Source organism: Cotesia glomerata, linkage group LG2 (assembly GCF_020080835.1).
Source record: "Cotesia glomerata isolate CgM1 linkage group LG2, MPM_Cglom_v2.3, whole genome shotgun sequence".
In the NCBI taxonomy this organism is placed as follows: domain Eukaryota; kingdom Metazoa; phylum Arthropoda; class Insecta; order Hymenoptera; family Braconidae; genus Cotesia; species Cotesia glomerata.
In genome coordinates, this window is record NC_058159.1 from 19,439,196 (window position 1) to 19,461,319 (window position 22,124).

The 22,124-nt window shown below is 31.1% G+C and overlaps 2 protein-coding genes across 6 annotated transcripts in view; both read left to right on the forward strand.

The window, feature by feature from the left end:
* The window catches only part of LOC123259302 (transcription factor EC), a 435,681-nt gene that overhangs the window by 71,618 nt on the left and 341,939 nt on the right, over nt 1–22,124 (forward strand). The window lies entirely within an intron of this gene.
* LOC123259303 lies at nt 8,732–11,213 on the forward strand. Its single transcript, XM_044719668.1, has 4 exons — nt 8,732–8,961; nt 9,197–9,781; nt 9,980–10,263; nt 10,338–11,213. The coding sequence occupies exons 1-4, from the start codon at nt 8,934–8,936 to the stop codon at nt 11,175–11,177; spliced, it is 1,737 nt and encodes a 578-aa protein (XP_044575603.1). The 5' UTR covers nt 8,732–8,933; the 3' UTR covers nt 11,178–11,213.

Below are 22,124 nucleotides of genomic sequence, written 5' to 3' on the forward strand. Positions count from 1 at the left end.
GAAAATAAAATATAAAAGTTTTGTAGATTTTATTTGATTTCTTTTATATTTTGACAGATAGTAAAGCGATGTTTATAAAATAATCCATGTACTCTACAAGCTTCTAATAATTCAATTTCAATCTTTCTTAGCCGTCTAATTAAAAACTAATTTTTAATTAACTTAAAAAAATTAATTCGGTTATTAAATCGAGTTTAAATATTTTTGACAAGTTCTGTGCATGTTATCTCTCTTAATCAAAGCGTTTGTTAGTAAACTTTAAAATAACTTATTTTTTTTTTTATTTATTAATTTTTACTTTTTTATTATGCTCGCCCCGACCAGTAAAACCTCGGCTTCGCCTCGGCTTTGCAAAAGTCGGGCGACGCCCCCCTCATCCCCGGCAAAACCCCTTCCACGGAGTTGCGTACTTTCGGCTGGAGAGCAAGAAAAATAGCATACAACCCACGAGCAGAATGTTGGATGCCTTGGCGTATGTGATATGATAGCCTCGGCTACGCCTCGGCCATCATATCCCATACAACAGGAGATCCAACTTTCTGGCCTTGGGTCGTAATATACTATTTTTGGTTTTCTTTCGACAATGACAACTCACGAACAAATCGACCGATTTTCAAGCGGTTGGCAGTTATCGACGCAGTTTTCCGAATTCTATGATATACTTTTAAACACAAATGGATCGGATCAGAAATTTTGGTGTAATTTGAAAAAAACACTTTTTTTTCGATTTTTTTCGTCAACGATAACTCATGAACGAATCAACCGATCCCATACTATTTTCTGGCTTGGTAACCGACCCCATATATTTTTTCAAAGTTTGTCTTTGCTCTCATTCAATTTCTTTCATTCAATTAACATCTTTATAACTCGAACAGATACCACAAGCTTCCCGCTTTACTAGTATCTTTGGGTTTTACTTGTATACCGTTATCTGGTTTTTACAAAGCTGATAATCCCCACTCTTTTTAGGGCATCAACAATCTCTCCACTTTATCTCTCCACTATATTGCGGCTATGGCCCGACTTGTGCTTTCTGTACCATATTCACCCTGAACCTCACCTTCTCAGGCTGTTGGAACAGAATCGGGGAAACCACAGAGAAAACCCATGATAGTACAGTCGGAGCTGGGCTAAGTCTACAGTGATTGATAAGAAACTCTTCTTTATCGACCACTGGAGCATTAGGCCCCTTTCCTAGTGTGCAGAGATCCCTCGCGCTAGCCAACGCTCACTAAAGTGGTCACTCATTCAAGTTGTTGCTTAAATGTGTCATCGCCCAAGTCAGACGTGAGCCGCCCGGTTATCTCTGCCACTTCCAGAGGCTGGCAACGTAACGTAACACACATATTTTTAATTATAATCACTGAAAAGTATTGGTGCGTGCTGGGATCGAACCCGGGTCAACCAGGCCATTGCCAGCCTCTGCTTTACTAGTATTTAAGTTCGAAGGATTTCCATCGAACTAATGTACAAGAGAGAATGTCTCTCGACCAATAGGGAAGATGGAGTGTCCATCTATTAGCTTGAATTAAATTCGTTAGTCACTTGTGACCACTAGGCTGAAAAAAATTTAATTTATAATAATTTATGTCATACAGACGCAAAGTAGCGATTTTCTGATTACGACGATTTTGCGACATAAGCTTAAGGTTCGTGGCAGGAATGTACGAAAACGGACGCAATTTTAACGGAAATTTACGCTCGTTTTCGTACATTCGCGTGACAAACTTAAAATCGAATATCGTAAAATCGTCGTTGTCAAAATCACGACTTAGTCTCCAAATGACATACATAATTTTTTGTCATCAATGCTTTGTAATTTAAACTTTAGAGGAATAGGTGGCAAATAATTACGTCTACATTTTGTTAAATCGATATATATATGATGAAAATGGTCTTCGTTTGAGGCTCAATCACGCCTAAACCACTGATCGTATCGACATGAAACTACGACCGTTCGATGCGAAATTTTTCCTAGATGGTTTATGGCTATTTATTTTTCGAATTCCAACGTTCCTTCATTTTTTTATTTCTGTTTTACTTTTATAAACATTCATCCCGCTAATAAAAACAAAAGACAAGCAATTTCTCTTGATTCTTTTGTTTTCATGGATTTCAACAGAATATATTAAACGAATTATGTTCTTTTACATTCAGCTAAGAATCTACTCACACAATCCCACGCACCCACCCGCTCACTCCCACCCACCTACTTCCCCTTATACCCAATGGAATAACTGATGAAAAACAAATTTTCTTATGAACTCTGCCGTCCATCTTACAGCATTGAATAAATATTTTTATTTTTAGCTTAGAAATTTTATTGATTATTTTTAACTTACCGCTAAGAAAAATAAAGATTTTCAAAAATCGGGAAGTTATTGTTTTCACCCCGTTTTACGAAAATCGAGTTTTCATCGAATCTCGACGTTTCGAGGTCCTAGAAAGCTTCCCTGACTATTTCCGCGATGGTTTTTGTATGTCTGTATGTGTGTGTGTGTGTGTGTGTGTTTTTTTTTTTTTTTCTTTTTTGTTTTAAGGGGTGGGGGAATCCTTTTTACGGATTCTAGGCATAGTTGTTTGGCCTGGATATGTGGCGACTCGACGCAGTGTCATACTAAAACTCAACGCTAGCGCCCCTACCCACTAAACCCGAAACCCCTTTTCCTCTTTCCCCTAATCCCTCATGGAAAACGCCGTCAGGCATTACTTCGTGAGGGGAGGATTGTGTGTGTGTGTGTGTGTGTGTGTGTGTGTGTGTGTGTGTGTGTGTGTGTGTGTGTGTGTGTGTGTGTGTGTGTGTGTGTGTGTGTGTGTGTGTGTGTGTGTGTGTGGATGTATGTAACCTCTTATAACTTTTGAACGGCTTGACCGATTTGATCGCGGTTGGTGCCATTAAAAAGGGTTTAACCAAACTTTGATTTTGTATATACTTTGGAACGATTCGGACCAGTAAATTTTGAGGAATCGCAAAAAAACTACAAAAAAAAATTTTTTCAAACGTGGTTTTTTTGGAATAACTTTTAAACGGCTTTACCGATCAATTCCAAAAACTTATTAGCTCTTAAAATCAAAAAACCACGTCGATCGCCGCCAGTCCGGTCAAAATCGGTCGATTCGTTCGTGAGTTATCGTTGACGAAAGAAAACCGAAAAAAGTGTTTTTTCGGAATTACTCCGAAATTTTTTGTTCTGTCAATTTAAGTCTTAATTCTTCATGAAGATTCTTCATAAAGCTTAAAAAATTGCGTTGAATGCCACCAACCGCGTGAAAATCGGTTCAATCATTCATAAGTTATTGCAATTTGAAAATCCAAAAAATAGTGTTTTATCAAAGTTTTGAGCTCGAAGAGCTCAAAAGCATACAAATGCTATTTTTTGAGCACGGAGAGCTCAAAATAACGCACAAATTATATTTATGAGCTCGAATAGCTCAAAAACATGAAGTGCAGTTTCAAACGTTTAGGTATAGAATTGGCGGGAAGTTGCAAAAATGGCCTTCAGGGTCAACCGGAGAGGCTTCCTAGGACCTTAAAACGTCAACATCCGTTGAAAACTCGATTTTCGAAAAACGGGGTGAAACCAATAACTTCCCGATTTTTGAAAATTTTCAATTTTCTTAGCGGGAAGTTAAAAATGAAGTTCTGCTTGCAAAAATTGCAAAGGTTATTAAGAATCAACTGAAAAAAAGGGGGTTTAGTTTTTTACAAATATCTTAAAAACTAATAAAGATTTAAAAAATTTTTTTAAAATTCAAAAAGAGGAAATTTCCTAGAAAAAAGTCTGAACTCGCGGAACTGTAGGACCAATAAATAATTTTTCTAGAGGGATAAAAATACGGCCGAAAATGGGTGCTCTGGCTTGCGTAAGCCATGTCTACTTTGAACACTTGATTAATAAAAATTATTTTAACATAATAAATATAAAATTTAAGAAATGAAAAAAATCATGAACTTACTGGATAGATAAATGAACAGTAATCAGCCTGAAAAAGTTTTTATCACAATTTTTTAATTAGTTATGCAATTGTTAATTAATAATTTTTTTTCTGCTTGAACATGTACATTGCAAGTGTGATAATTGTTAAACTATAACTATTTGAGATTTTTTTTCTCTCTTGGAATGCTTCAGAATAGATCCCCGTTCGAAAAATTTTTAATTTTCAATTTTTAAAGTGAAACTTTTATTACATCGTCTCAAACTTTTTCATCTGTGTGTTGCATGTCGCGTGACGGTCGGCCGCCGAGTAGGTATAAAGTGAAAGGCGCTCGTCAGAACAGCCAAGACCAATATGGCGGCGCCTATAGTTCGCAGCAGCTGACCGTGTAGTGTACAGACTATTACTCATTTGTGCCAGTGCTCCACGCTATTTTGTTTTATTTTTATTTAAAATATATTTATCTTATAAAATAGTTAATTATTAATTATTTAACCTATTGATAATATCTTTTTAATTTATATTTTTTCAAAAATAATATTAATTACATGAATTAAAAGACTTACAAATATTGTAGCACAAAACTAGATTTTGTTTTCAATAAAATTCCGAAAAAATATTAAAATAGTCTATAAAATAAATTTAAAAAAATATGGATAGAATTACTAGATTTGATAAACAAAATGATTAAGCCTGTATTAAAAAATTATGAACTCAATAAAAAGATACCTAAATGTAATAGGTAAGGTTAGAGCCCCAGTAGCCGCTCATGTACCAGTACATGCTCACTCCATGTATTTGTATAACTATATTTGTGAATACATGGAGTGAGCATGTACTGGTACATGAGCAGCTACTTAGGCCTTTCACCTTACTACAATATTTATATTTTAGTTCACGTATTTTAAACCATGAAATTGTTATTATTTAAAAAAAAAAAAATCTTAATTAAAAAGAAATTATTACTAAGTTAAATAAAAAGTAAAATATTTAATTGACCATTTTTATAATTGATTAATAATATGAAGAATATATTTCATATTAAATGGTATTTCTATCGAATTAAAAAATAACAACGTTTCGATGGATACTTTTCGAATACCCTGTATATGAGTTAACTTATAAGTTAAATATAGTCAATAAAAGAAATCTATATTTTTAATCATATTTGATGGCCAACTTCATCATGTCGCTTTTTTGGGACAGCATGCGCGCGCAGCTCAAAAATTTCACTCTCATTTAAACGCGCCAAAGCAAGTATAACTTCAATAATAAGCTATCTTACTTCAATTAAATGTTCTTTAAAAATTACAAGACAGAAAATGCAACTTCCACTATCTTCAGAAAAATTCAAACAGCTATTATTTCTAAACTTATTGACCTACTTAGCTAATCTTTGAACTTATTTGAGATAATCGTCTGAGTAACATATGTGCTAAATTTCATTAAGATCCGTTAATGACTATAAGCACAATCACGGCAACATCCCCTAGGCTGACCCTTTTCATTTACCAATTATCAAGTTAGGATTAAAAACACTATTTTAACACCCTAAATTGATTAATTTTCTGAAAATTTTTAGTTGAATGTCAACAATCCAAAAAAAGTTTCACTTCCATCGTGGTTTCATAAAACCACACAAAAATTTTTTTTATTAATAATTTTCGTTGTTGCAAAATTAAAAACTTAAATTAATCATAAAAAAAATTTATTTTTTCAAAATATTATTAATGATCCGTTTTTATGTTGTCAGAAGCTGCACGGAAATAACTTTTTTAAATTTTTACCTTTTATTGTTTAAAAAATTGTTATAAACAAATGCGTTGTTCATAAGATGATTAAAAATTTTTTCAGAAATTTCAATCTTTCATACAAATAATGATTTTTAAAAGAAAAATTGTTCCTTAAACAATGTTTTGAAGTTTATTGGAGTTTACACATAATTTTTTTATTTATATCTATCGATACTAATTTGCGATTTAAAAATATTAACAAGTTAATAGAGTTAGCTATTTTGACGAATTAATTGCATAATTAATGAAAATAAATATATCATGTATGCTTCGAGTAATATAATAGTTAATTCCATTTACCATTTCATTTACTAATCTATATATTTGATATCATCGTTCGTAAGGAGTAAACTCCAGTCGTGCGTCGGAGCTGACACACACGATTTTCTTTTTTTTTTATTTTTAATTAATTTTTTTTTTAATTTACTTGAGAACGGCTGGACGGATTGGGCTATTTTTTTTCGTTATCTTCAGAATTGTAAGGAGAAAGTTTTGTATGTAAGAAAATTTAAAAAAGTCCGCTAAAAAATTAAAAATTTCGATGGCAATTGAAGGATTCCCATCTATATGGTCACGCATCACGAAATCTCAGGAACCATAGGACTTAGAAACGTGACACTTGGGAGGAATATTACTATTGCTACATAGAGGTCAGCTAAGAACGGATTTTAAGAAATTCGTCCCCTAAAGAGGGATCACGGGGGCGTTAACAATGAACAATTCCCGTTTTTAAACTATAGTTCCTATAGGCTTCAAATTTGGTAGGAATCTTCTGTAAGAGATGTAGAAATAGTCTATGAACGAATTTTACGATAGCTTACCTCACAGGGGGTTGCGGGGGTGGGTATTAAATTTTTCATTTTCCAGCTAAAGCTCCTACAGGCTTCAAATTTTGTAGGAATTTTCTATAAGTGATGTAAAAATGATTTATGAACAAATTTTACGATATCCCACCTCAAAGACGATTGCGGGGGCATTAACAATAAAAATTTTCAATTTCCAAGCTATAGCTCCTATAGACTCCAAATTTAGTGAGAGTCTTCTGTATGTAATATAAAAATTATCTAAGAGCGGATTTTACAATGAATCACCTCCAATAAGGTTCGCGGGGGTGGGTGTTAACAATAAAAAATTTGAATTTTGAAATATAGCTTCTAAAAATTTTAAATATGGTAGGAATCTTTTATTATTCATGTAAAGATCATCTCAAAATGGATTTCAATAAAGTCTTCTTCCGACAGGAATTACGGGGGTGGGTGTTAAAATCTAAAATTTTAATTTCCAACCTGTAACTTCTACAGACTTCACATTTTGTGGGGATATTCGTGTATTTCTTTATAATAATCGTCTCTTTGGCAGCGGAGAAAAAGTCATTGAGAGATTTCCAAAACTTAATTTTACATGTAGTTATCTAATCAACGGACTAAGAATTTTACATTCATTTTACTTTTGCAGATCACATAACCAATGAATTGTTTTTATTACTGGATCGCGGGAATGTAACAGATTAAAATGAATGAATTTTCCAAGCACTTGAGATGTGGAAAAGAAATTGAGTTACTTATTTCAATAGAATTCATAAAAAACATGAACAATTAATTTTCTATAAACATTGATGTCACTGAGAAAATTTTAGTTAGAAAATTCGTCGCATTAGAACCTAGACAGATTTCAACTTCACATATGAGACTTGCAATGACTTTAACTAAAACTTTCAATGCTCATTTCATATTTTTTTCTTCGTGTCAATTATTATCAATTTTTGGAAGAAAGCCACGGAAATGTTATAATGATTGCACATTAGGGTGGGTCAAAAAAATCAACTATTTTTTTTTTTACAATTAATACGGAAAAATGGGTTACTAGGCACCTTAAAAAAATTCTCACCAAATATGAACTCTTAATTTTAATAGGAAGATCCTCCGCGTCGCAGTTTTTCATTTTTTTCTCAGTCCAATAGAAAAAAATTCATTCCTCATCATTAATTGGTCGTACAGAAAAAATTTTTTTAAGAATTTTGTAGGAAATTTAATGCTCTACAAAAAAGGTATCTTATGTTTTTTCCGTAAACCTCACCATTTCACTAATATTGAAGATTTAAGATTGATTATTTTAAGTCAAATGTCACTTTTGTTTATGAATTTTATAACTCGACAAGAAATGGCTATTATTGAATGGGCAATAGAAATTTTTGTAGCAAATTAACTGCTCTATAAAAATGGTATCCTATGTTTTGGCGATTAAATTAAGCGTTCAAAAGATATTCATCATCAAACTTTCATGTATACCGATTTTAAGAGTTTTTGATTAAATAATCGAAAAATTTCAATTTAATCTATCAGTTTTGAGAAAATTTCATTTTTTGTCTTTAATGTAAGTATTATTTGAATTTTGTTTTCAAAATTTTTATTCAATAATTCCAAACTTTTTATTTTTCATCATTAGAAATCACGATCATGTTGTTTTTTTATAACGTCTTCAAAACGTCTTAAAAAATTTTTCCACTACAGCTGTACATTGTCCTTGGGAAAATTTCTTCTGTAGAGAATTTTTGTTTTGTATTCTATTTACTCTGTTTCCCTTGTGAACTAGCGCCACCTACATTTTTCTTTATAGTTATATTGTTTTTATTTGTTTACATTTTCTACAGCATTTCTAGTGTTTCCACAAGTTATGATCTTGTATATGTGATAAAACGATTAAATATTTACAAATTTTGCGGTCACTACATAAATTTATATATTTATCGAAAATATGGATAAGGAAATTCATTTGATCGGAAAACCCATGCAAAAATTTCAGAACGTAAGTTGCCAACAGTGAAAAGTGGTTATGAGTGTTTTTTTTTATCAGCTCAAAGTGTTAAAATGTTCTATCAAACAAAGTGCTAAAAATGCAACTGATCAAGTTATTGAACTATGGAAAAACAACCAGATTCCGACTAGTGGATCAACTAATGTAATACAAAAATTCTTCGCTATCATAACCGATGGTTGAAATTGCAAAAATCTTTTGTGCGAAAAATCATCAGCCCAAAACAAAAATGTAATAATATTTCAGAATGAAATCAAAGCATTATTTGATATTGTAGATCATAAATCAATAAAACTGCTTGATAATGATATTCGTGAACTATATTCAAATCAAAAAAGTGATACCCGGAAAGAAATTCTTTCAAATAACCCAAATAAATTAAACAGTACTATGAATACGATGGAAGTAGATGAAAGTCGTGAGTATTTACAACATTTAATTATTATAAATTTTAATCAGAATTGAAAATAAATTAAATTGATTATAAATTATGAATAATAAAGTATATTATTGTTTTTCTAATTAATTATATCATAAATGTCAATATGTTCGTAGATGATAAATAAAAAACTCTTTGTGTTCCTTATTTGATGTCAAAATGAATGAGTTCCATAATTTTGCTTCCATTAATTAAATAACAACGCTTATTTTAGATTTGAATCAACCCTCAACCAGCCATGAGATTGTTCGAAGTGAGGAATCAGAGTCATCTTCAACCCTTACATTAAGTCAAGCTACAAATTTCGGTTCAGATTTAGAGTATGTGCCTCAAATACCGACAACACGAGCAAAAATAAATATTCTAACTCCAGAGCTTATCTCAGCACTCGACAGAGCTAATGTTAGTAGTAGAAATGCGATGTTCATTATTGCTCCAGTTCTATCAAGTGTTGGTGTTAATGTAGAAGATACAACTCTTAGTTATCGAACAATTCAACGAACTCGCATGCTCTTACGAAAAGACATTGCCATAGGACTAAAAGATAACTTCAAAGCTCATGATAAATACGTCGTGCATTGGGATGGGAAAATACTGAATGACATTTCTGAATCGAAATTTGTGGATCGATTACCGATTATTTTGACTGCTTTTGGTACTGAGCAGTTACTTGGAGTTCCAAAAATGAATAGTGGATCGGCAGAAAATCAAACAGCAACCATCTTGTCAACGTTAAATCAATGGGGTATTATTAGTTACATCAAGGCGATGTGTTTTGACACGACTGCGGTTAATACGGGTAACTAATCAATGATAAAATATTTAAAAAGAAAATTTTATTTTCATCGTTCTAGTTGAATTGTTTTCATACATTAATTAAATTTTCGACACGTGCCCATTAGTTATAATTCTTTATTTATTTATAGATTTTAAATATGCGTTACAATTTTTATTAAATACAGAACTTAAAGTGTAATTATCTATTTTTACTATACAGGAATCCATCATGGTACATGTAAAGAAATTGAAAAGGCCTTAGGAAAAGAATTAATTTGGTTACCATGTCGCCATCATATTTATGAGATCATTTTAAGGAGTGCATTCGAAGTCTATTGGCCAGTATCATCCGGACCAAATGTTCCAATATTTGGCAGATTCAAAAAATTTTGGGACACATTCGATAAAACGAAGTGTAAATCTGGTGTTGAAGATAGTATTGTTGCTAATATTATTACGAATGAAAAAAATAATCTATCTTCATTTATTAAGCGATACTTACAGGTATTATTTAAATACAATTTTAAGTGTAGAGGATAATTTTTGATTTTTTACGAATAATTGATTACTTTTGGTAGTTATCGCAACCCCGAGATGACTATAAAGAAATATTGGAATTGTCATTAATTTTTCTGGGAGAAATGCCACGAGAGCAAGTTTTCTTGAAGCGTCCTGGTGCAGTTCATCATGCAAGATGGATGGCAAAGGCAATTTATTGCCTAAAAATGTTTATTTTTAGAGATGAATTTGACGTTTCTAAGAAAGAATTGGATGGTCTTCGACAATTTTGTATTTTTATAGTTATGGTGTATGTAAAAGCTTGGTTTTCATCAACTTCTGCGACTTCTGCTGCTAATCACGACTTAGAGTTTATGAAAAATTTAATTGAGTACAGTAAAATTAATTCTTTAATTTCCTCGGCTACATGTGAAAAAATGACTTCACATTTATGGTACTTAAGTGATGAACTTGCTATTTTATCACTTTTTGATGATACCGTTCCATTAAACATAAAGAAGAATATTGTCGAAGCTGTTAAGACTCGCGAAGGTACAGATTCTAAAGCAAGAAGATTTATTATTGATAGAAAAAATTTACATTTAATTCTGCAAAAAAATATAAGTGACTTTGTTTCTAAGAAGTCATTAAAACTTTTTGAGATCTTTGATCTGCCGTATGATTTTCTTGACAAAAATATTGATTTATGGTCTACTGATGAGAGTTATAATGAAAATAAAGAATTTTTCGCACAATTGAAAGTTGTTAATGATGTGGCAGAGCGAGGTGTCGCATTAGTAAGTGAATATAACCAATGCTTAACGAAAGACAAAGAGCAATTTCAATTTTTATTGCAAGTTGTGAAAGAGCATCGAAAAAACTACCCTACTTGCAACAAAAAATTGTTTGAAAATAAATAGCTCAGTTGAAAATTGAAATAAAAAACTTTCTTATAACTAATTGGACATTTTTTTCTCTAAAACTGAAATCATAATATATTTATAATGACAATTTTGCTTTTTTTATTGATAAATGATTAACTAAGCGATAAATAATGTACAATTTATTTTTTTAAATGTAGATAAAAATACTTACACATAAAAAAAAGCTTGAAAAACATTTTGAAGTTTCTCAGTTGATAAAAAAAAATTTTTTTCGTGTAAATTTTCTCAAAACTGATAGATTAAATTGAAATTTTTCGATTATTTAATCAAAAACTCTTAAAATCGGTATACATGAAAGTTTGATGATGAATATCTTTTGAACGCTTAATTTAATCGCCAAAACATAGGATACCATTTTTATAGAGCAGTTAATTTGCTACAAAAATTTCTATTGCCCATTCAATAATAGCCATTTCTTGTCGAGTTATAAAATTCATAAACAAAAGTGACATTTGACTTAAAATAATCAATCTTAAATCTTCAATATTAGTGAAATGGTGAGGTTTACGGAAAAAACATAAGATACCTTTTTTGTAGAGCATTAAATTTCCTACAAAATTCTTAAAAAAATTTTTTCTGTACGACCAATTAATGATGAGGAATGAATTTTTTTCTATTGGACTGAGAAAAAAATGAAAAACTGCGACGCGGAGGATCTTCCTATTAAAATTAAGAGTTCATATTTGGTGAGAATTTTTTTAAGGTGCCTAGTAACCCATTTTTCCGTATTAATTGTAAAAAAAAAAATAGTTGATTTTTTTGACCCACCCTAATATATATACTAGCAGTTACCCGCCCGCTCCGCTGGGCACTTCATAGAATTGTATTTTTAGAGATCTAGACTTGAAATTTAATGGGAGTATTATTTAGATTTGCACAGATTCCAAATTTCATCGGATTAATTCTGTGATTATTCTAGCTAATATTCATTGTAACTTTTAATGTGTAATCGCTATAACACTCCAGTGGCTTTTTTCCAAAAATGAATAATGATTGACACGAAGAAAAAAATTTAAAATGATCATTGAAAGTTTCAGTTAAAGTAATTGCACGTCTCATAAGTGAAGTTGAAATTTGCCTAGTTTAAAGTGCGACGAATTTTGCGGTTAATTTAAATTTCCTCCGTGACATCAACTTTTCATAGAAACTTATTTGTACATAATTTTAACGAATTCTCTTAGAATAAGTAGCCAAATTCCTTTTCCACATCTCAAGTGCTTAGAAAATGCATTCATTTTAATCTGTTACATTCCCGCGATCCAGTAATAAAAACAATTCATTGGTTATGTGATCAGCAAAAATAAAATGCATGTAAAATTCTTAGTCCGTTGACTGAATAGCTACATGAAAAGTTAAATTTTGGAAACCTTATAATGACTTTTTTTGCCGCTGCCAAAGAGGCGATTGTTGTGAGAGAATATAATTATTGAGAAAGAAAAATATTTGACCTTGGAGGCCATTCCAGTAATTTCAAGTTTCTCTTGAGATTCTATCAAATTCTATATCTGTAGGAACTGTATTTAAAAAGTATAAATTTTTTGACAGTTATCACTCCCACACTCCTATATGGGGGAAGAATTTCGTTAGATCCTATTCGAGAAAATTTCTACATTATAAACAAAAGGTTTCAACAAAACTTCGAGTCCATAGAAACTTTTGTTTGGAAATGAGAGATTTTCATTGTTAACACCCCCACAATCCCTTTTGGGGTTAGAATTCGAGAAAATCCATTTTTAGCTCAACTTGACATCATACACGAAGATTCTCACCTAATTTAGAGTATGTAGAAGTTACAGTTTGGAAATTAAAATTTTAGATTTTAGCACCTACCCCCGCAATTCCTATCGGAAATAGACTTTGTTGAAATTCATTGCGAGATGATCTCTACATGATAAATAAAAGATTTTTACCAAATTTAGAGTTTTTAGAAGCTATATTTTGGAAATTACGATTTTTTATTGTTAACACCTACCCCCGCAATCCTTATTGGAGGTAATTCGTTGTAAAGTCCGTTCTTAAATAATTTCTATATTATATATAGAAGACTCTTACTAAATTTGGAGTCTGTAGGAGCTATAGCTTGGAAAATAAAAATTTTATTTGTTAACACCCACCCCCACCCGAGTTGAAATTTGAGTTCTGTTTTGACGGCACTTTTTTCCAACTTAACTTTCAGATAATTTTACCATCAAACCAGACGTTACATCATTGAGTGCTTTATGAGCGTACGTCTGGTTTAACGGTAATTTGCGGAGTTTTTTCCCATTCTGACGTATTTACCATTAAACCAGACGTTAAATAATTATAATGCTGACCATAATAATAATGGTAATATTTAAAAATGGCTAGCGATTTGGGATCGAATCCCACTCGGATCCTTTTTTTTTTTTATTTTTAATGAAATAATAATAATACTTGATATTTTCTATAAATAAATAAATAAATAACTAAACGAATAGATAACCTGAACATTATTATTAAGATAATTATAATTATTATTAAATTATTAATATATAAGGCGACGATTAAATGTGACTCCAATACAAAAAATTGTACTGACGTGGAGCTTTTTTTTTTCTTATGTTGTTGTGAGTCATGAAGGCAGCATTCGTGATAGTTATTGTAAGTACTCGTCGACCATATCTTAATTAACTAACTTAAGAATCCCTGAGATATAAATAATAATCGAAAAACCGCAACGCCCGGGTTCTGAACCTAGTCCTAACGCTCGCCAGTCTTATACACTATCCGCAATACTACGCAACCGACTTCCATCCAAAGACTTGAGTGAGTTCATATAAACTATACAGTCTAGTCGAGAAGTGAGTTTTCTACGAAAAATCGTTACAATGCTCTTAAAAATATGGCGATTGGTGCTTTGGATTCAGAATTTAATTCTGAGAAAGTGGTATTTTTTAATTTATCCGCCATTAAAAATTTTATTTGTTATAAACAAAAAACGAAGAGAAAAAAAGGGAGTCTTTGTTTTGTAGCTATTACTTCAAAAATATTAAAGTTATCTGAAATTTGAAAAAAGATCCTAAAAGAGTAGAAAATTTTAGTAAAATAAGTCTCGACTTCCGGAGTTGTAGCTCCATTATTTATAATTTTAATTTAACGTTGAAATTTGGGCTTCGCGCGGTCGTTTCAGGGCCTAGGCGTCGCCACCAAGCAAAGTATGCAACACAAAATAATTTTTTCATAACATTCAATATTAATTTAAAAATCTGATTAAATTATAGTGTCATCTAGACACTTGAAGGAATATAGCCCCGCAAAAAAAAAATTTTTAGCTTGATTTTTGTTTAAGTTATTTAATTGTTATTTAACAAATTTTTCATAGACTTGAGTTTTCACAAAATCTCACATAAAAATTGAAAAAATGTGTCTATAACTCTTTTTTTTTTTTAGGAGTTCTTGTTATATAAATAATGAACAAGATTCCGTTGTAAAAGCTTATAAAAGTTTTTTCATTTGTTTATAATGATTTTTTAAAGTTATCAAAAATTGAAATATCCGGCTAATGTTATAAAAAAAATTTTTTTTCCGAAATCTTTAATTCCGGTTGTTTTTGTATTAACATATTGCATTTAGTAGCTTGGCTAATGAATTTTTAATATTAATTGTTTAAAAATTTGTTATAAACAAATAGAAAAGTTGAATATTTTTGAAAATTTTTTTTTTTCGTCATTTCATTGCCTAAGTAGAATAATGATTAAAAAAAAAAAAATTTCTTAAAAAAATTTTATAATTGTTTTTTTCATTTATCAACCATTTAAATTATTTATTAAGAAATCATTTTTTTTTAAATCATCAATTACAATTCTAAAAATAATTATGAAAGAATTTTGTTTTTATTTGAATTTTTTATTGTTTATTTTATAAACAATTTCTTATAAACAAATTTCTATTTTCATTTTATTTTTTTCCGTAGCTTTAAAAAATTACAAGTTCAGCCATGTGCATCAGAGTTAAAAAAAAAAATGTTTCTTTATTTTTTACTGAAATTTAAAATACTTTACCCCATCAAAGTTGAAGCGATCAACTATTTCATTAACTTATGTATTGTTATAACTTCTAAGCTATTGATGATACGGTCTTTGACATTCAAGACGATCTTTTAAACAATTTATTAATTTATATTATAAATTTTTTATATGCTCGATATCTATTATGGTTCAATTTTTATACATATTTGTTTATAAAAAAATGCATTACTTGAATCATTAAATGATTATATCTTTTAAACTATTGAAATTACGACTTTTATGATTCACGACAATTTTATAGCGTAATTATCGGACTACCCGGGAAAAAATGATCAGGACTGATCAGACCTGTTCATATCTGATCAGGCCTGAAATTAGACCTGAGCAGACCTGTTCATATCTGATCAGGCCTGAAATTAGACCTGAGCAGGCCTGTTCATGTATGATCAGGCCTGAAATTATACCTGATCAGACCTGTTCATGCCTGTTCATGTCTGAAGCATTAAATACGCTCAGACCTGATCAGACCTGTTCATGCCTGCTCATGTCTGTTCATGTCTGAAGCGTTAAATTCGTTCAGACCTGATCAGACCTGTTCATGCCTGCTCATGCCTGCTCATGTCTGTTCATGTCTGAAGCGTTAAATACGTTCAGACCTGATCAGACCTGTTCATGCCTGCTCATGTCTGTTCATGTCTGAAGCGTTAAATCCGTTCAGACCTGATCAGACCTGTCCATGTCTGATATCTAGCCAACACTGAGAGACAATTTTATTTAATAGTAATGAAATTTTATTACTATTTAATAAAACGTTTATTTGGCTAATCCCAAATAAAAATTTATTAAATATTAATTAAATTTCCTTAAATACTAATAAAAATTTTATTAAATACTAATAAATGTTTCTTAGTATGTAATGAATATTTATCTACATGTAATATAAAGAAAATTCATTAATCAACTAACTAACAAGTATTGATCAGTAATTAATTGAATAAATAATTAAGTAAAATTGAATTTTGTCGGAACTATATTTTGAAATACAAAGTCTACAACTGTTGTTATCCGAGTGGATGTTAATTTTTATGCACTTAAATTTAAAAATTTCACAAATGAATCGATAAGAGTTAGACATTATTTAATAAAATGTAAACAGAAGCAGAAAACCAGACAATGTAGGGACGCATTTGTTAAAAATAAAGACTATGATTTCATAAATTCAATCGAATATTTATTTATTTTTATTATTTAAAATCTCTACATGTGATTCGTCATGAAGTAAACAAATAGGTTAGGTTAGGATGTCTTGTTAAAAAATCTTAATACTATTTCTTAAAAGACTTTACTGTGAAAATATATTTGAATATATTATAATTAATTGATGAATATTAATTTTTTTTTTTTTTTGAGATTATTTCTTTTAATGACTTAATATTCGTATTAATGACAGCAAACGAAAGCGTCGTTCGTGGTTATTTTAATAAACACATATTAGTATTTAAGAAAATTTTATTAAATACTTATGAAATTTTATTAAATACTAATATAATTTTATTTATATGAAATATAATTTTATTAATATTAACTAAATTTTTTTTCAAGTACAAATAAACTTTTTTATTACTATTGAATAAAATTCTCTCTCAGTGTAGAACCATATGTTAATGGAGCGAAAAAAAATACATAGCCGTTCCGAATAAATCACTGTAATATATGATTAATTATTAATAATTAATAAATTAGGTATAGAACTCCGTTAACTATAAGGATAAATCATGTATAAAATTTGAATTACTTGAAGTAGCTCGAAAGATACTCTCAAGTTAAGATGAATCATTTGGTCAAGAGGTAAAGTGTCACTCTGAAGAGCGCGAGGCGTACGGTTCGAATCCCCGTCGGCACCGATTTTTTTTTTTTTTTATGGACCTGATCGAGTCAGACATGAACAGATCTGATCAGACCTGAACATGCCTGGCCAGGTCTGATCAGACCCGGTCATTTTTCATACCTGATCAGACCTGAAGACTCATGCCTGTTCATGTCTGATCAGATCTGATCATTTTTTCCCGGGCGGGAAAAAATGATCAGGACTGATCAGACCTGTTCATATCTGATCAGGCCTGAAATTAGACCTGAGCAGACCTGTTCATATCTGATCAGGCCTGAAATTAGACCTGAGCAGGCCTGTTCATGTATGATCAGGCCTGAAATTATACCTGATCAGACCTGTTCATGCCTGTTCATGTCTGAAGCATTAAATACGCTCAGACCTGATCAGACCTGTTCATGCCTGCTCATGTCTGTTCATGTCTGTAGCGTTAAATACGTTCAGATCTGATCAGACCTGTTCATGCCTGCTCATGTCTGTTCATGTCTAAAGCCTTAAATACGCTCAGACCTGATCAGACCTGTCCATGTCTGATATCTAGCCAACACTGAGAGACAATTTTATTTAATAGTAATGAAATTTTATTACTATTTAATAAAACGTTTATTTGGCTAATCCCAAATAAAAATTTATTAAATATTAATTAAATTTCCTTAAATACTAATAAAAATTTTATTAAATACTAATAAATGTTTCTTAGTATGTAATGAATATTTATCTACATGTAATATAAAGAAAATTCATTAATCAACTAACTAACAAGTATTGATCAGTAATTAATTGAATAAATAATTAAGTAAAATTGAATTTTGTCGGAACTATATTTTGAAATACAAAGTCTACAACTGTTGTTATCCGAGTGGATGTTAATTTTATGCACTTAAATTTAAAAATTTCACAAATGAATCGATAAGAGTTAGACATTATTTAATAAAATGAAAACAGAAGCAGAAAACCAGACAATGTAGGGACGCATTTGTTAAAAATAAAGACTATGATTTCATAAATTCAATCGAATATTTATTTATTTTTATTATTTAAAATCTCTACATGTGATTCGTCATGAAGTAAACAAATAGGTTAGGTTAGGATGTCTTGTTAAAAAATCTTAATACTATTTATTAAAAGACTTTACTGTGAAAATATATTTGAATATATTATAATTAATTGATGAATATTAATTTTTTTTTTTTGAGATTATTTCTTTTAATGACTTAATATTCGTATTAATGACAGCAAACGAAAGCGTCGTTCGTGGTTATTTTAATAAACACATATTAGTATTTAAGAAAATTTTATTAAATACTTATGAAATTTTATTAAATACTAATATAATTTTATTTATATGAAATATAATTTTATTAATATTAACTAAATTTTTTCAAGTCCAAATAAACTGTTTTATTACTATTGAATAAAATTCTCTCTCAGTGTAGAACCATATGTTAATGGAGCGAAAAAAATAAATAGCCGTTCCGAATAAATCACTGTAATATATGATTAATTATTAATAATTAATAAATTAGGTATAGAACTCCGTTAACTATAAGGATAAATCATGTATAAAATTTGAATTACTTGAAGTAGCTCGAAAGATACTCTCAAGTTAAGATGAATCATTTGGTCAAGAGGTAAAGTGTCAGTCTGAAGAGCGCGAGGTGTACGGTTCGAATCCCCGTCGGCACCGATTTTTTTTTATGGACCTGATCGAGTCAGACATGAACAGATCTGATCAGACCTGAACATGCCTGGCCAGGTCTGATCAGACCCGGTCATTTTTCATACCTGATCAGACCTGAAGACTCATGCCTGTTCATGTCTGATCAGATCTGATCATTTTTTCCCGGGTACTCAAAAATAATTTTTTTATATTTTTAATTTGATTTGTTTATCAGTTTATTTTATTTATTTAAATGATTACACGGTCAATGATACATTTTCTTATAAACAAATGTTTATAAAATAAAAATGAAAATAAAATTAAAAAAAAATAAATAATAATAATAATAATAGTTCTTCAGATATTTTTTACGGTCAAAACAGAACCAAGTACGTCTGTTTTAGCGGTATTTTTCACCTGCACCGTCTTCTACCATCAAAACAGACGCATTCTCAGGCGGCAAATCAGCCTTCAAAGGGCTTGGACACTTCTACCGCTAAAACAGAACTCGAATTTCGACTCGGGACACTTTTAACGCTAAAACAGAACTAGAATTTCGACTCGGGCACAAACCCCTGTGAGGTAAACCATCGTAAAATTCGTTCGTACATTATTTCTACACCTCTTACAAAAAATTCTTACCCAATTTGGAGTCTATCGGAGAAGTAGTTTACAAATGGGAATTTTTTATTGTTAACGCCCCCGCAATTCTCTTTGAGTTAGAATATTGTAGAATTCGGTCATAAATTATTTTTACATCACTTACAGAAAGTTCCTACAAAATTTGGAGTCTGTAGGAGCTATAGCTTTAAAATTCAAAATTTCCATTGTTTATACCCACTCCCGCATCCCTCTGTGGGGTGAGATATCGTAAAATTCGTTTATAGATTATTTCTATATCTCTTATAGAAGATTCCTACCAGATTTGGAGTCGATAGAAGCTATAGTTTAAGAACGGAAATTTTTCATTGTTAACGCCGCCGCAATCTCTACTGGGGTTGGAATTTGATTAAATCCATTCTTAGCTGAACTTAACAGGAAAATTATACCGGAAGATTTCTACCAAATTGAGAGTCTTTAAAAGTTACAGTTTGGAAATTGAAATTGAAAATTCTAACACACCCCCGCAATTGCTATTGAAGGTAGAATTTATTGAAATCCTCATTTAGATCACTTCTACATCACACATAGAACTCCCACCGAATTTGGAGTCTGTAGGAGCTATAGCTCGGAAATTAAAAATTTTAATTGTTAACACCCACCCCCGCAATCCATATTTGGAGTAGGTTGTCATAAAATCCACTCTTAGATCATTTCTGGATTACATAGAAAATGATTCCTATCAAATTTGGAACCTATAATAGCTATAGTTTAGAAATTTTTAATTTTCATTGTTAACACCCACCCCCGCAATCCTTATTGGGGGTGAGTTATCATGAAATCCGCATAGATAATTGCTACATCACATATAAGAGATTCCAACCAAATTTGGAGCGTGTAGGAGCTATAGTTTAACAACGGGAATTTTTCGATGTTGACGCTCCCGCAACACCCCTTGTGGGTGGAATTTCGTAAAATCCGTTCTTAGCTGACTTCTACTCGGCGAAAGAAATATTTTTATCAAATTTTAAGTTTCTACGCCTTATGGTTCCAGAGATATCGTGATGAGTCAATATATCGGTGGAAATCTCATAAATATATATAGATTAGGAGTCTGTAGGAGCTATAGCTCTAAAATTTTAAATTTTCATTGTTAACGCCCACCCCCGCAATCGATATTGGGAGTAGATTGTCATAAAATCCGCTGTTAGATCATTTCTACCTCGCATATAGCAAATAATTATCAAATTTGGTGCCTTTAGGAGCTACAGCTCGGAAATTTAAAATTTTAATTGTTAACACCCACCCCCGCAACGCCCTGTGGGGAGGGATATCGTGAAATTCGTTCATAAATCATTTTTACATCACTCACAAAAAATTCATACAAAATTAGGAGTCTGTTGGAGCTATAGCTAGGAAATTTTTAATTTTCATTATTAACGTCCACCCCCGCAATTCATATAGGGAGTAAATTGTCAGAAAATCCACTCTTAGATCATTTCTACATCACATTTAGGAGATCCCTACCAAATTTGGAGTCGATAGAAGCTATAGGTCAACAAAACGGAATTTTCCATTGTTAACGCCCCCGCGACCGGGGGGTTGTAGGTGAAATTTCGTAAAATCCGTTCTTAGCTGACCTCTACTTGGCAAAAGGAATATTCCTACCAAATTTCAAGTCTCTACGCCTTATGGTTCCGGAGATATCATGATGAGTCAATATGTAGGTGGAAATCTCTTATATATATATATATATATATATATATATATATATATATATATATATATATATATATATATAAAAACAAATGACTATAGTTATCTCTATAGCAACCAGAAATAAAAAAAAATTAAAAAAAACAATTGACAATCATGCAATATTTACATTTTTTTACCAACAAAACCGTTGGCATGGACAATTCACGTCGCAACCGTAATGATGGAAAAACCGTTTTTTGTAACAGATATTATGGAGGTTAGAATCAATGCATAGGAGTGTATAGGTGGATGTATATGATATTGTGGGTGAGTGCATGGATGGATGCGTAGGAGTGCATGGATGGATGCGTGAGAGTGCGTGGGTGGATGCGTAGGAGTGCATGGATGGATGCGTGGGTGGATGCGTAGGAGTGCATGGATGTATATGATATTGTGGGTGAGTGCATGGATGGATGCGTAGGAGTGCGTGGGTGGATGTGTGGAAGTGCGTGGCTGGATGCGTGGGAGTGCGTGGGTGGATGCGTGGGAGTGGGGGTGGATGCGTGGAATGGTGTGGATGGAGAAGCATTGAAAGCGTAGAGTTGATGTTATACATTTTTCCGACTTCTTTATAAGCTAGAAAAAAAAAAGAATGACGAAAAAACGATCGTCTTTTGTTTTATTGACGAAAACAAAAAACAAATGACTACACACATAAATTAATAAAGAAATGGGAATTTTCTATTGTTAACTCCCCCGCAAGACCCCTTGTTGGTGGAATTTCGTAAAATCCGTTCTTAGCTGACCTCAACTCGGCAAAAGAAATATTCCTACCAAATTTCAAGTCAATCGACCTAATAGTTTCTGAGATTTCGTGATAAGTGAGTTCAAAAATGGGATCTCCTATATATATATATATATATATATATATATATATATATATATATATATATATATATATATATATATATATATATATATATATATATATATATAGATTGGCACCAGATGTACAGCTTGTCTAACAAACTCTGATACATCTTTCGCTTAAATCTACTTTTCTTACACTAATTTTATAATTTATTATT